The sequence below is a fragment of the Melopsittacus undulatus genome, chromosome 4 (assembly GCF_012275295.1).
Source record: "Melopsittacus undulatus isolate bMelUnd1 chromosome 4, bMelUnd1.mat.Z, whole genome shotgun sequence".
NCBI classification, from domain to species: Eukaryota; Metazoa; Chordata; class Aves; order Psittaciformes; family Psittaculidae; genus Melopsittacus; species Melopsittacus undulatus.
Window position 1 is genome coordinate 30,702,524 of NC_047530.1, and position 16,759 is coordinate 30,719,282.

The 16,759-nt window shown below is 39.5% G+C and overlaps 1 protein-coding gene across 1 annotated transcript in view; it reads left to right on the top strand.

Annotated features, from left to right (window-relative positions):
- The first annotated feature begins 523 nt into the window (after positions 1-523).
- The window catches only part of KCNK10 (potassium two pore domain channel subfamily K member 10), a 57,362-nt gene continuing 41,126 nt past the window's right edge, over positions 524-16,759 (top strand). The window contains exon 1 of the mRNA XM_034062267.1: positions 524-575. Coding sequence (XP_033918158.1) covers positions 524-575 — 52 coding nt within the window. The remainder of the gene's footprint in view (positions 576-16,759) is intronic.

Genomic DNA, 16,759 nt, shown 5'->3' on the forward strand with positions numbered 1-16,759 from the left:
GAGAGGAGACGCTGATTCCCCGATCCTTGGAAGCCTGTGGGCTCGCCGGCACGGGCGCCCTTCGGGTGGGCGCGGAGGGGCCGGGCTGCAGCGGATACCCGCCACCCTCACACACATCTGCCGGTGGGCCGGGCTAGGCTGTGGGAGCCTCCCCAGGAGCCAGCGGCACCCAGGACCCGCTGCCCAGCTCAGCCCCACTCAGTTCCCGCTCCCCCCCCGCCCCCTCCCCCTCCCCCAAAGACCCTCTTCTGTCCTCACTGCATTCTTCACTCCTCTCTCTGCTGGGGTGCCTGCACCCCTCCTCACCTCGCCGGTACAAACCCCACCACTCCACTCCCCTTCCCGCCCCTCCCCACCTTCTTTGATTTATTTGTGTATTTCTTTCCTTGGCAACCACCAGTTCCCCTCAGTCAAACAGCGCAGGCTCCCTATAATTTGAAATTAATTTGTTTGACTGCAGCATTCAGACAGGAAGGTTGGGAATTTATTTAATTCATTTTTCTCCCTGTGCAAAAAGGAAGCGATGAAATTTCCAATCGAGACTCCAAGAAAACAGGTGAACTGGGATCCTCAAGGTTGGTGATTCTGTACTACTATCATTACTATAATAATAACAATTATATTATTCCTTGTGTCTAGTGACTTGTAGGAGAGTATTTGACTCCAAATGGGAGGAGACATTGGATGATTGTCTGGTTCCCATGTGCACTGCTCAGTCTTTTTTGCTCAATACTAACAGTGCACTAGAAAATGCTCAAATGTGGAGTTGGGTGGGTGCGTGGGTAAAACCTCTTCTAGGTGTAAGTTTTATAGTTCTATATTTGATACCTCTCTCCCCTCCCTTTTTCTTGAGTATTTTCATAAGAAACTTGCCTGGGATGGCTGTGGTCTCTGGCTCACAGCATTGTTTGTTTTATCTGTGTCTCCTTTGTTGTTTCTAGTGATCATTGTCTCTGCTAAATGGGTGGTACAGGAGTGGACACAGATGTAACTACTTGCTCAGGGCTCCTCCATGGCAAATGTTTGTTGGCAAGCAACTGGAGCAAAATGCTGCTTCTATATAATCTGTAGTGTGAACAGTATAAAAAGACACATTAAATGGAGCCCAAAGGGACCTTTAGATTCTTTATTCTGCCCTGCTAACAACTGATCAGTCCAAGTGGATAGTTTGATTAACTCTGTACTTAGGTTTGGAGTCTGTCTTGGGGAGTGTGTTTGTGTGGTGGTGAAAGATTTACGCCAGTGCAGTGGTTTTCAATAAAATGATCTGAATGGTGTTTTAAAATAAACCATAATGAAATGCTCTCCTTTCCTGGCATGGGGAGGAGGTTCATATGCAACCTACAGAAAAGTGGCTGAAAAAAACCCTACTGGTAATTTGTATACTAGTGTGTCATCTTTCTGTGCATCAGTACAGGAGCAGAGCAACTCAAAGCCATATGCTCAGGTTTGCAGCAGAACTGCTGCAGCTAAGCACTGTACAGCAGTACTTGCAGGAAGTATGAAGTGATAGCACAGGCTTTCATTATTCATCTTTATTCTGCAGGTTTGGTTTTAGTGGTCAATTTGTCTGTCATCCTCTATGCCCTCATGGTTACCAAATGAAATGTTAGAAACAGTTTTTTCCTTTCGTAGAAGGAATACAGCAGAACAGACATCTTTCTGCTCAGCAGATCTGTTTGAAAGGTGTACACAATTAAGCTTTAGGTTAAACCTTACCACGTCTTTAATTAGGTGAAGGCTAAAATCATCATATTTGTCTCCTCCACCCTGAGCTTCACAATGAACACATAGATGTTAGTGCTAACAGAGATCTGATTATTTTAATAACAGTATATTCCTTATCATAGGGTCAAAATTCTGCATGGCAAAAACTTGCTCTTCACAGGTGCTTTTCTGAATGTGTATTTGCTGTAGCTTCATTTTAATTAATTTTATGTGTTGCAAAATATCTTTTAATGCAAAAACCCCTTTCCTCCTTTCCCCTGAGAAGACACACAGGAGGCTGTACTGATGGCACTCTGTATGCAGCTCCTTTGCTTGGCAATCAACTTCAAAGCATATGGATCCAACAGGTGGTCAGTCACAATTTCCTAATGTCTCCAAAACTGTAGGGTACTGTAGTAGTTAAAAGACCTTAAACCCAGCAGGTTTCCTCTCTGACAAGCTGAATCCCTGCTAAGGACTGCAGAATTATATCACTTATTACCTCTTTGTATGTTGGCAGCGTTAAGCAGGCAACAAGGATGCTAATGGGAAGGAAGGACGCAAAAAGTATTAGTTTCTAATTCTCTGAGGGACTCAGGAAATAGGTAAAATTTGGTGAAATGGAAAAAAGCAAATTGGTAAGGAAAAGTTGTCTAAGACCTAATCCTTTGACCAATAGAGGAACAGTGCAATGATGTTGTACTCACATATTCCCACTGAAGAATAAGTGATGTGGGTAGAAGACAAGATGATAGTTCATTCTTTTTGAAATGAAAATAGATTTCTGTAGATGTAAATGTTAGCAAAAATCTACACAAGATCACTTAGAGCCCCAAAATGAATTTGATTTACAGTTACATATGTAGTCTGTTCTCTGGATGTACATGTGAAGAATGATGCGATGTTTTTCATTGGATGCGATATCCTTGGAGTTAAGAATTGAAGGAGCTTTTCTCAGATACAAAGATCAACATGTAGAAAGCTGGTGGTGGAGGGATACAGCATCCTAAGTATTAAAAACAAAGCTCATGTCCAGTTAATGTTCATGCTCAAATACCAGTTTCTTTTCAACGTGTATTGTATGATCATGCCCTATTCCATTCATCAGACAGAGAACGTGCAGTTTCCACAGTTTCATCTAGTAGGAATTGTGCTAACTTGTGCTAACAGTACTTGAAATACATCAATTGATGTTCCTGGCAAGCAAGTTAACAGTCCAGTGATGTAAGTGAGATCTATGGTATGTCAAAGACTGTTTAGATCTGATTATTCCAGGCAATATTTTCTAGAAACTATACACATTTCTAAATGCCAGGGCCCTTGTTGTGGGGATATGGCTGGCTGGTTTGGCATGGGACTGATGCTGATTTGAACCCAGGTCAGAATGATAGTTATTGAAATGAATTAATGCTCAAACTCCATAATGCTGACTGAACTATAAATGTTTACATAGATAAATAGATTAGAGCCTGCTAGTAGCTTTCATCTGGAATAAAACTGGTATTCTCAGTTCAGAACAGCAAAGATCAATATACCATAGAAAGACTTTGTGGAGAGAAGAGGTTTAAAAGAATAGAACTGACATGAGGGATGGTGCCTGACAGACAGCTAATGGGAAGCTGTTTACTCAGTCATTAAAATGGAAAGAATAAGGCATGGAGACTGAGCTGTGTTTTTATCCTGTTGTGTACTGTCATTGTTTGTCTTGGGTATAAGGTATATATCTGTGTGTTCCCTGTAAATGCTGAGTGTGTTGTCTAGACATACAAGTATTTCATAAATCTGGAAGTAAATAGGGTCCAGATTCCTTCAGTGAAGCTCACTACTACTCCAGGCAATCAGGCTATGTAATCCCATGAACAAAGATAAAACTCCATCCCAAAAGTCACTGAGACTTGTCCCTGACATTCAAATGTGAACTACGTGAAAAATCTCATATGTATTGATTAAAAAACATACTAGTCATACACAGTGAATGAATGGGGTAAAAAATGAGTATAAAGCCTAAGCAGGCACCTCAAGAATGTTGTAGGGAGAGCTGGACACATTGAGTAGGGGTACAAGTTTTATACTACCTGGCCTTACATTAAACAAAAAAACAAAATAGCAAACAAACAAAAAAAAAAGAATACCCCAACCAAAAACCCAAAGGTTGCCATTTGTGTTACTGATGGAATCAGCCTGGATATGCACAATCATAAAACATTTGATCTGCCTATCACTGGTTTTTGCTTCTCTCATTTGGTGCAATTCAGGTAAAGCAATAATAACAGAAATTAGTGAAAGACCAGATCTTTAGTTTCATACTTCATATAACTCTCCATTTACGCCTTTTGGAATATAAGATTGGGTTTATAGCAACATGTGAAGACATTAATTCTTGTAATTGTTCTCATCTCTCTACTGTATTCCTCCTGCTGTTTGTTACACCCACCTGTTGTCTGTGCTTGAATTGGCTTATAGTCTCTGCACATACATTTTTATACAGTACCTAAACCACAGTGGGTCCCTCATCCTGACTGAGATATTTGGAAGTTACAGCAATAGTTTTTTTTTCTCCTACCTGCTGAATTACCTGCTTAAAATGGCTGTTTCTTTATAGAAAAGAAGGATAGATGGGACTGTTTCCAGTATGCTCAGAAATTATTCCCAAGTATAATTGTTTTGTAGGCTGATGATGAGATGCCTTTTTCTCAGGGAAGGACGTCTATCTTGGTGATGCTCCATTTGCTGCCTAGCAAATGGAGTTCAGTCTTGTTCCATCCTTTATGCCTGCAGGTTTTTGCTGTCATTGCAGTGATATGGATTGTCAAAGCCTTCTGATTTGCCAGGCAGATGTTTATCTCTACACAGACCTTTTGGAATGCTGAAGTTTGTATGTAACTTCCATTCTCAAATACATTTGTGTAGGGTGGTTTTCTGAAGTTTGAAACCCTAAAATTCTGCATTTAGTATCATTCTTACATTTAGCATAGAAGTTAGTGGTCCATAGGGAATGCAAGCTGTAGTTGAAAGACTGGAGTGCCTCTTCAGAGGAACTGATTTACTGTTTATCCTTCAGTAAGCCACTCTCAGTGGCTCCTTTTCCTCCCCTTTTCTTGGACTGAAAAATGGGAATATTAATACTTCCTTAATGCACAAGTGTGTTGTGAAATATAATTAACTTGTTTAGAGCAATCTAAGATCTACTGAAAGAAGAGCATATGTATCGCAATCAAATGCTAAAGCAATTAGGAAGGAGCAAAACAGCCTGTCATCATCCACAGATCACATCAATTAAGAAATAAGGTTATCTCTGCACTTTACAACTAGAGGAAACTTGTATTATTTGTGCTTCTTTATGGACACTGAAGGCTCAATTGAGTTTCCCATTAGAGGTATCTAGAAACCTTTGATATTCTTCAGCTGCCACTCCAGAGGGGTTCCAGTCTTCCATAGGTCCTGGGTTAACTGCCATGAGATTTCTCTACATGAGACACCTCAAGCAGCACTAGACACTTATAAGTGGGACAACTGAGCAGTGTCTCAGTGCTTTCATGCAGATATCAGGATGAGATCATCTATCCCTTGATGACTATTTGTTGGAAAATCTTCAGAATCAGCTACTCAGTATAAATTAAGCTGATGCTGCCTGCAGAATGTTACAAAATGCTGCAGTTCCTGCTTTTTCTGTCCTTTCATTCAAAGAGACAAATGCAGAAGGCAAACTTGATTATAACGGTATAGATGAGTAGAATGAGGGATATTCATTTCTGTCCACTGATTTCAGTAAGATGTATAAAAAGAAGTGGAGTGTAAGTTTGAGCTAGACATACTCTAGTGTGCACTAGTAATTCATTTCTTAGTAGTTCAGTATAAGAAGACTGCTATAATGTATTAAAAAAAAAAAGGAAACCTAATTCCAGGAAATAACCCATAATCAGCAGGTTACTGACCATGTGGTACTTGTATCACAAAACTGTATTGGCTACTGACCCATCTGATAGATCAGGACTCTGCTATGCCTAATAGGCATGGGTTGCAGAACAACTGTAAGGAGTCTAGAGAGATTTGAAGGAGAACAGGAATTTGATAAATAGGAAGACACTGCCTGCAGTGCATCGTGCAGGCACAATAGTGCCAAACACAGTACGGTGGAAGATATGGGGAGTTTGAAAAAAAAAATCAAAGAGAATGAAGAGCTCAGAACTTTACTGAAGGTTGTATGGAGGGCTGATGAACACCGTGGACTCTAATGTGGTGAGAGGTGGGAAGATATGACTGAATTATCAGGAGAGGAAAAAAGACATCAGGGAGATGTTGGTTTCATGATTGTTTTTAGGGTGCTCTGGAAATAGAAAAACTAAGGATTCAGAAAAGTAAAATTAGTAGTAGGGAAGAGACTGGACAGCAGTTTTCTTAGTAATAGTGAGGAAAGACTGAATTCTAGTCAAGGTAAGAAAGATCATAGAATCACAGAATCATAGAATAGTTAGGGTTGGAAAGGACCTTCAGGTCATCTAGTTCCAACCCTCCTGCCATGGGCAGGGACACCTCACACTAAACCATGTCACCCAAGGCTCTGTCCAACCTGGCCTTGAATACTGCCAGGGATGGAGAACTCACAACTTCCCTGGGCAAGCCATTCTAGTGCCTCACCACCCTTACAGTAAAGAACTTCTTCCTTATGTTCAATCTAAACTTCCCCTGTTTAAGTTTTAACCCGTTACCCCTTGTCCTATCACTACAGTCCCTAATGAATAGTCCCTCCCCAGCATCCCTGTAGGCCCCCTTCAGATACTGGAAGGCTGCTATGAGGTCTCCATGCAGCCTTCTCCTCTTCAGGCTGAACAGCTCCAACTTTCTCAACCTGTCTTCATACGGGAGGTGCTCCAGTCCCCTGATCATCCTCGTGGCCCTCCTCTGGACTTGTTCCAGCAGTTCCATGTCCTTTTTATGTTGAGGACACCAGAACTGCACACAATACTCCAAGTGAGGTCTGATGAGAGCAGAGTAGAGGGGCAGGATCACCTCCTTTGACCTGCTGGTCACACTTCTTTTGATGCAGGCCAGAATACGGTTGGCTTTCTGGGCTGCGAGCGCTCACTGAAGTCGGCTCATGTTCATTTTCTCATCGACCAACATCCCCAACAACCCCTTCTCTGCAGGGCTGCTCTGAATCTTTTCTCTGCCCAACCTGTAGCTGTGTCTGGGATTGCTCTGACCCAGGTGTAGGACCTTGCACTTCTCATGGTTAAACTTCATAAAGCTGTCATCAGCCCACCTTACAACTGTGTCAAAGTCCCTCTGGATGGCATTCTAGTGGGATTCCAGATGAATGGTGGGGTATTGTTAAGGTGTCATCTTTACTGTGAGAAAAAGGGAATGAAAAGAATCAAAGTCAACATAAAGCTATAAGCTTAAAACAGTAAAAGCAGTAGAACTGTCAGCAGTGGGAGACATTAAGAGAGAATTATTAAGAATGCCAAAGCTATTTTTTGCCATGTATGTACAAGAGGCTTTTGGATTAAAAAGTCCCTTGGGCAACATGTGGAAACTGATGCTACCTGAAATGATGGAGTTGAATATGGCAGAAGGATATATGATATCAGTTGTAATCGGGTGGGTTTTGGCTCACTTTTTGGTGTTTATCTGGATTTACGTAGCTTCAGACAGAAGACTGCATATATATGTATCTGGTGATACAATTTAATTATCATTCTCTTAAATTAATCCAGAGCTAGGAATTCCACCACTTACTTCAGTGTGAGCAACATGAGATTCTTGAAGTATGAGAACTGTGTTATCCCTGCAGGCTTTACTGAGTTAAAAGCAAAGGGGTGCCTGGAATCACTGGAAGAATGGAGGCTCTAGGTGTGTTGTAAATAGGGTAAGTACCTGGAGTGAAATGGGGAGGGAACAATGAAGATGTCAGGGTAAGGAAGGAATAACAAGCACACTAGTTTTCAACAAGTAGAGTATTACAGAATCCACTGTGATGGGAAAGCCTAACCTTTATTTTGTTTTAGTCTCAGTGTAATAGCAAAAGCCAAAGCAGAGAATATGAATGCTGAACAGTCTGTGTTTTGCTGAATATTGTTTCCTTTACACAAGAATTCTATAAAAGACTAAATACTACCTTTTTAATACCCTTTTATAGGAGTACCTCTGGTTTTTGTTTTCTGTAAGAAACTGAAAACCTCCTGGGACCTGGCCTTTGTCACACAGAAGCTGCTCATATTCTAGTTCCTGAGACATCAGTTATACTTCTGTTGTTTATGTAAAACATGTTTATGTATTGTGCTATTGTTTATGAAAAACATTTTAACTGTAATGGAAAATGTGCTCTGAGATGAACCCACTGACTTTCATAAATTCTGTGCCATGCAGTTCTCAATGGCTACCGCAGTGAGATAAATCAACAAGTGAGAACAGCACATATCATATACCCTTGGACTTCAGGGTGGTGGTGACAATCCTTTTTAGCCTGAGCCATTATTTCTCCCAACATACTTCCGGGGTTGCTTTTCACAGTTACAATCAAACATTATTTTAAAAAATGATTTTTCAAAAGTGAGCTATGAATAGTTCATTAACATACTATGTTACTGAACCAGAAAATTTAAGGTATATTTCCTTGTTTTGGGAATGCTGAGACCAAGAATTCAGATTTCACCATTTACTTTGACTGCTAATACAATTCTTATGCTATTGCAAATCTTATTGTTGGCAAAGTGTGCCAAATGCTTTTATTATTATATGTTTTCCAGATGTCTCAAAATATAAGCATAGGAGATTACTGGTAAGATTTTGAAGTTAAAGCGGAAACTTATGTGTGGGTGTATCGGAAGTGGAAATGAAAGTCAGTAAGGTGAGAGAATCTGTTACCAAAACCTGTATAGAGGGTAAAAAAGGTGGAAGGGAATACACAAGCCTGGTTTCATTTCATTTTTCTGTTTTTAAAATGGAAGGGGAACATCTTGCTGAAAGCTGGAGAGTTGTGACAAAGGTCATGACATATAAAATACATGAAAGGGATTGAAACATGTTGCACTTAGGATCCGGAGTCGTGAATAGGGGTAGTGATCATCTGCAAAGTCTGGGTGGATTCAATTTTTTTTTTTTTTTTTTTTTTTGCAATAGTCCAGACATAGCATTTTGTTTGAGTTTGTAGTTTGAAATTTTGGAGGACATTTGAAAAGAAATAAAGAACTAACAAGGAGAGAAAAAGGAAAGCTGCTTGAGGTAGTGTAGATTAAAAAAAATAGACCCAAAGTGTGACAGGATCAGATCTGTTGTCAGAAGTGCAGAAAATACAAAATGAAAAGTGTAACTGTGGTAAGACTGAAAATGCTCTACTTTTTAGAAGTATGCACATAACCTAGGGTATATTTAAAAAAATATTAAATATCTTTATGTTAATATCTTTACAGTCTCCATTGGTTCCTCAGGCGTGTATCAGGGTCCTCCTCTGTGAACAAAACTAACACACAGTATAAATAATCTTATGGATATATTACAAAATATCTTCATATCTTTCACAGATGATGATCTGTTTATTTGTCTAGTCCTTCACTTGAGGATAGGCTTGTGTTTTTTCCATTGGTTTGTCAGTTCTGCCCCAAAGAGATGCATGCCGTAGATGTTTAATTACCTCTGTTCTCTTTCTAATAACCCAACAGACTGAAGTCACAAAGACAATAGACCATTTAACCAGTAGGGGATAGCAAATATTAAGACCCTAAAACCCATCTTCTTACAAAGCAATAGACGTTATTTTGGTATCACTGTCCTACAGGATTGTTGTATTGCTTTAAACATCAGGCTTTTTGTACCTAGATCTGTTAGAGCCATATGTTCATATCTCGACAGCACTGACTCATCTTTTCTTCCTTAGGAAGAAAAACCAACAGGTTACTGACTTTACTGCATTAGGATTTTGGATTTTAGCACTTTAAACTTGTGCCACTGAGATTCTTAAGATTCAGTGATGTGTTGTTAAAGGGTGCTTGGATTATTTCTCTCTTACTCAATACTGTAATATAATAATATTGGCATGATTTGAAAACAGCAAATACATACTGACAGCTTGTCCAGGGCTTTTATCCTCTCGGATTTCAGCTTTTAATTTTAAAGAAACAAAAGGCAGTCACTAGCTACTATGTAAAAAAAACCTGTGATGAAAGGATTATAAAAGAAAAGGTACTGCCCAGCTGAATCAAAAGAAGTAGTTTACACATTTCAAAGATATTCCTTAGGATTAACTCAGATCCATCACTGAGCACTTAAATGTTAAGGCTCCTGAGTTTGAATCCCACAAAGAAGGGTCATGCAGTAACAACAATCATGACAGCTAGAGAAACACCAAAACAGCCACCTCTTTGTGATGCTACAGGCACCAAAGTGGTATGCCTTCATGAGAAGCAGAGTTCATTACTAAGTTACAATGATATACTGACAGGTAACCTTGTGATCTGAATTTCTCATTGCTACTAGACATTATTTGTTGATTTTGTTTTCTAAAAATAGGCATTTGCTACCATTTAAAGGACAGTAAGGCAGCTGAGACATCTGCATAGGCCTGTTATATATGATAATGGACCTAAGAGAGATCTCTACCCTTCTAGAAGCAACAGCTTAAGGCCAATTAGGATGTCCTAGGACCCCTCACTTGATACTATACAATACAGATGGGTGGCTGAATTACACCATTTTGGTATGACTTAGTTGGAGAACAAAGCACCTAAATATAAACCAGTATCTGAAATGCAGAGGTATTCTAAGTGCTTGCTATGGTTAGGGGAGATACAGGTAAATATGCTTCGTGGAGTCCAGAGAACTTTCAGATGGCTGGTTTAGGGTCAGCTGCGTACTTAAGTCTTTTCTGTGAATGCATGTAGCTACATGTCAGCGATGCAATGTGGCAGCACTGTAAAGTATTGCGAGATGATAGAAGCCTTGCTGTGTCTGCAGATGCCATCTTTGTGTAGCTATAAAGTTTTATCATAGTTCAAATGACAACTGTATTTCTACAGTATTATCTGAATAGAAATTGAGCATAAGGTAAGGGAAGTCTTGGGTAAATCATGTGTACTAGATGGGTAGTACTTGTGTACTAGACGCTTATCATCTAAGACACCCTGAATTATATGCTGTATAGCAAACGTGGAGCTAGCTTTGTGGAGCCAGAATCATCCTGCTGTACCAGGAGCTCGGTGTGTCTGACCAGCCTCCCAGTGACACTGTTAATCTGTTTTGTTTATTATACACTGCTGTGAGCAGCATAATGGGTCTAAAGTTTCTCTAACCTTCTTTTTGCTTACCTGAGCTCTCTTTGACTCTCGGTCACTTTCTAATAATTGTCTTACAAGCAGACTGGACAGGTAAATAATTCTAAAAGTGGCAGCTTTATTTGTGCAACTTAAACACCAAGAATGTAAAAGAAAAATATATATGTTGTAAAGAATTTAGACTAAGAGAAAATAAAAATGGATATGATAAACAAGTGCATTTCAAACAACAAGTTTCTCTTCCTTGTGAAAAATCTTTTCTGCATAGAGTAATTTCATAATAGCTGTCTTATACGTATTCTTTGTTGTGTTCCAGAATAGGTTTTCAAAGTATTAAAAAGCTTTTGCTCACTTTAACTAAGACTGTTACTGCGAAAAAGAACTTAAGATCACTAAATAGACTGGATCCTCAGGCTATACAAATAGTATAGCTTTGGTGAACTAAAAAATAGCCCAATTGATGTACTTACCAGATTTCTGACCATTACCACATGATGTAAGTTCCACTTCTATTGCTGTTGCACAGAAAATTTGTGAAATTATCACTTAATTGAAGAGATGGATCATTAATGAGATTTGCTTGAATTTAAAGTATTTTTCTGTAGATTCCAATCATTAGCCAGACTGGGGAAGATAGCACTAGACTAATGCAGAAATTATTTTTTACAGAAGAGCATCAGTATAAGCTCTGTAGGTATGGTCAGTAGTGTGCAGATACATCCATAAGGATGCCCCCAAAAATATATGGAGGAGAACAATTAGTGCTGACTCTGTTCTTACTCTGGGGCTAGAGGTTGCATTGTATGTGTTTTTCTGGCCTTACTCATATGTGAAAGATCTGTTCCTTGGCTGTTAACTGAAGAGAGTCCTGCAGGAGATAATGTACCGCCTCAGCTGAGCGATGTATTGACGTCTCACAGTTTCAGTCTATACTAGGGTCAGTGGTGCTGCTAAAGTCCCCTTTGCATGACTGAGGTGATCAAGAAATTCTTTCACTCCAGTATTAGGCTGTATCCCTGGCAGCCGGCCAGCAGCAGTCACATTTCAAATGTAAATTAGATAGCTTCCTGCTAGAAAGGCCAGCATGAAACTTTGCTTTGTTGTTTGTCTCCTTCATTTATTTGTCTTACCACTAGGTTTCTGTCAGTAAGAATGTTCTTCCTTTTGCGCACAGACCTTTTTATGCTAAGTTGCAAGACCTTGGTTTTCTTCAGTGGCTGGTCTGGCCATGACACCACTGGCTGAATTTCTTTTGTGAATCCTTGAGGCAGCATATTTGGAATATCCCAGTCCAGCAGCTCTAGCAGAAAGACAGCTAAAACCCTGACCCTACGCCATCCTATGAGCACATTGAGGCAGAATACCTATGGCAGGAAATTCAGAATCTTCCTATATGTTACTGAAATCATGGGACACTTCCTTGGTGAGGAAAAATAATCAACTTGTTTCATCCAATGGCATGTCATGGTGCAATGACATTTTCTTTTTTTTTGAGTCTTTGAATGAAGGTTATGGATAAGCAGCAGCATCACAGCTTCCACCTGTTGTTCATTGAATGGTGATGGCTGCAGAGAACCAGAGAGGAGCTATTTATTCCGTGGTGCTTGTACTTGAGGCTTATGACATACTGACAAGAAAGCAGTTTTTCTCCATATTACCTAATAAGGAAAAACAATGGTATCTCCATCTCTTCCGAAAGGAACTCTTATTTCAGAGTGTCATCTCTATACCCCAAGATCTTGAGCCAGAAGCACTTGCTTCCTATTTGGCTCTTATCAGAGCAGAGACCTGCATGTACTAGAACTCTGAATTTTAGCAAGAGCAAGAAATACTGATCTAATACTAGGGAAACAGGTTTTAGCAGTGATCTATTGGTTTTAGTCTTATTTCAGAAAGGGAAAGGACAGACTTTTTCATGGATTTGTGTGTATTCAGTTTCTCTATAAATAGCTTCATAAACCTGAGGATAGCACTGCTGCCAGTGAGTGTGTTGGAACAAACGCAGTCACCAATGTTGAAGCAGGAGGGCTCCTTATTTGGGACTTGCCCCTGTAAATCACTTCTAATCCCCTCAACTCTTCCTGCTCCTCGCTGCAACGCACTTCTAGTCTGCTTTCCGTTTTCCAATACCTGAAATTCATTGATAAGTCCTGTCACATGAGTCCTTCCTTTGGGCTCAAGTGTCAGGGGCAATGGGGAGTGTAGCTGAGTGCCAAGAACTGAGAAGAGGAACTGAGCAGGGAGTTATGAGTATGCTACCTCCCATGCTGCCAGCACGGTTGGAGAGAAGTGAGGGACAAGAGCAGATGGATGGATTTGGAGGAGGGCAGAGTGGAAGAGAGGTCAGGAGAGAGAGAAAGCAAAGCAGGGGAGACAAAATTCGAACTGCCCTCCAGCAGTGTACAGTCTCACTCGAGCACAAGACATATCTCCCTCAAGTATTCGTCTGGACTTGGCAGCTCTGTAAGTAGTGCCACAAATGGTGTCAGTAGCAGTGCATCTTCATGTTGTTGCCAATAAGTGTTAGCTAGGATCCCCTCGAGGACTGTTGTCCTGAAGCCAAACCAGAAAGAAAAAAATGTGAAGGAGCTTTCAGCTGTTCCTGGAGTTCACATTCTGCCTTAGCACATCCATTCTTTCAACCAGTGAGCTGTCACATGTGCCTTAGAAAAGTGCATTGCCTGGGAGAGGGAGGAGGGAGGGGAAAGTATCCCAGAATCCCATGACCGTGACTTTTGCAGTTTTTTTTAACGTCAGTGAATAAGTTCTGGATGATACCTGCGCAAGCTAGCCTTAGGCTTCCTGTTGTTTCCCTGCTATTTGCATAGCTTCAGTAAGTAGGAGCTCTCAGGCTGATTGCAAGAGAGTAACTCTTGGGCAGTCCATTTTAGGTTTGCGGGAATACTCTGACTGCAGTTCTGACAGCAGAGCAGCTGGGTCAGAATCTGGAAGTTCTTGTAAATAATCAGCAAGAGCAGCTTACACATGGGTGTCATATTTTTTCTCTATAACCAACAGAGGAAAGAAGTCTGATTTATGGCTGTCTATTAATCTTGTAACAGACAGACCAGTATTTTGTAATGTATGGTGGAAAAGAGCATGTCTCCTGAAAGGGCTTGAAGACTTGCTAATTCATTGATGACAAATCGTTGTACCTGCTTGATGCATATATGACTAAGACCTTGTTTTAATCAGCATTTGAAATTACTCTTGAGTTTAATTAATTTGCTAACGTCTCTGTGGCAGTGTTGACATGAGACAAACTGTGAACACATACAGTATTGTTTTCCCTTAGTGTCACATGGATTTATCTATTATTTGTGAAATGCTTTGAGATATTAAAATAGTAATGAAAGATTATTGCAGATTTCACACAACCGATGCAAAGAGGAACATTGAGATGTGTTTGACTATCTTACACAGAAGGAGAGTGATAGGATTTCAAGAACATTTTCTTGTTTTGAATGAGGACTAGAATATGAATGATTTAGGATTTTTTTTTTTTATATCTATATGCCCTTAACATTTCACTAGTTTGTTTACAGATCCTGGATGATGAATACAACCCTGCAACATCAGGCTGTTTTTCTTTGTTATCCTTCACTGATAGCTTTTCTTCTTGGATCTATAGGAGTATGCAGGGCACAGATTGACCTAAATGAATTCTGGCAGATGATTTTATGCTCTGTTCTTAGACATTTTCAATGAAGGAGATTTCAATATCCTGGTGTCTGTTCCCATGCTCAGCTATCCTTGTAGCTAGACAGTTTCCTAATGTAAAAAACTCCTACCTCCTTGGTACAGACTGATCAGTAATTTCTTGCCCTATTCTTAAGGGATCTAGGGAAGAATTCATCCTTTTTTTTTCCAGTTAGTCAGTGCCTTAATTTTTGAGGCTACAGTCCACATTTTGATACTCAATCCAAACACCGTTTTCATTTATATTAAGGTCATATTTTGGAAAGTTACAGTGAAAATCTAAGTGGAGTGTTGAAAAGATGACTCCACTGATAATCATTTTGTGTCATGGAAAAATGACATTTGAATACGTGGTGGAGTTTTATTTACTGGGGTTCAAACTAGGATAAGAGATCAATCAAAACTGATAGAAGGGAGAAACTGATATTTTTCAATACTCTAACAACAGACCCAGTGTCTGCCTCCTGTAGTTAGCTAACTCGTTCTCTCCTATGTTCCTGTACTCATAGCACTCAGCTACAATGAAGTATGTTAGTTCTTAGTCAGCATTCAATATTCTGGTGATAAGTGAAGCAGAGAAAGTTGTTGAATAGAGCAGCCTTTTCTGTGCTGCTCAGAGTTTGTTTCCCTTTTCTATTAGCTTGAAGAAAGAAAAACATGTCTTCATTTTCACTGGTTGCTAACTATAAGCAGTCATTTGAAAGACTGGGCAGAAGCCAAAAATGGGAATGAAATTAAAGAAATAAAATGTAGGTGTCCAAAATAGGAGTGGCTCTTTTTGGATTGGTCTTAAAACACACAATTCTGGGAGAGTGGATTTCTATTCCAGTCTGTTGTTTGTTGTGTGGTCTTGGTAAAACAATTTCTCTTTTGTCTAGGCTATACCTACACAGTGGTATTCAGCATGTCCAAATACTGAATACTGCTGTCCAAACTAGGCCAGTTAAGGAAACTGCAAACTTGAGCCTCTCTGGTATAGCACTGTTTTGAACCAAATACATCCTGCTAAGTGACTAGGCCTACAGACAAAAGCTCAGCACTACACTAAGAAAGTTGCCATAGTGCTGAGCTTGGAGTGAACCTGGTTTCTGTGCAAATCCTAATGAAAACTGGATCAGTCTGCAAAACGGAGACTAAAAATGCTTTTGAATTCCTCACATGAAAGGTTAAGGGAAATTGTTGTTGTGCAGCACCAGATTTTTCCAGAATGATTTGAAAGACAGTGATACATGGTAATTATTTTTTTTGTAGTATATTCAAGGCAGGTGCACTCCTCTTCTAAGCATTGCTGATGTTAGAGCCCCTGTTCTAAAGAGTTTGTTCTCTATAAAATAAATAATTATAACTATTAATGAGGACATATACAAAATTGGTTTAGGGTTAGATTTGTTGGCATAGTGTGATTTTCTGGTTTTTGTATTTTTTTTAATATGGTTAACAGCACTGAGATTTTAGTCCTGCAGACTTTTTGTTTTCCTAAGCAGCTGTTGTGAGTTTTTCATTTCCCTGCTTTGAAAGCTCTTTGTGAGATGGATATTTGAACTGCCATTCTTCTGTGCATTAAAGAATTTACAACTAGAAATGGCAGTGTCTCTAAGAAATATGATAAATATAACAATGGTATTCAGACACTTCTCTCTTTCTCACTATTCTTTCTTGACTCAAATTTAATTAACTTGTACATACTTTTTAAAAAATCTTTTAAGTGGAACGAGGTTCAGAATTGCTAAAATGAAATGATAGAATACTAGAAAGTCTTTCAAAAGCCTCACAAAATCAATTGAAAACAAAGAAAAGGGACATGAGATAGCTCAGGGGAATGGTAATTGCATAGACTTTTTAATCGTTTACACATTTGTTAAACTAATCACAACTAGAGTAATAAGTAATCCAACAGGCAAATTTACCCAGCACCCAATTTCTAGCCATGTAACAAGCAAACTTTTAAATTTTTTAAAAACTGTCAGCCAGAGGTATCACATTGTATTGTTACATTTCCTTCATTGGTTAACAGCATATGTGCTTCTTGCCAGCATGAAATATGTAGTGAATTGGACATTTAGCTTTATATGAAAATAATGCTG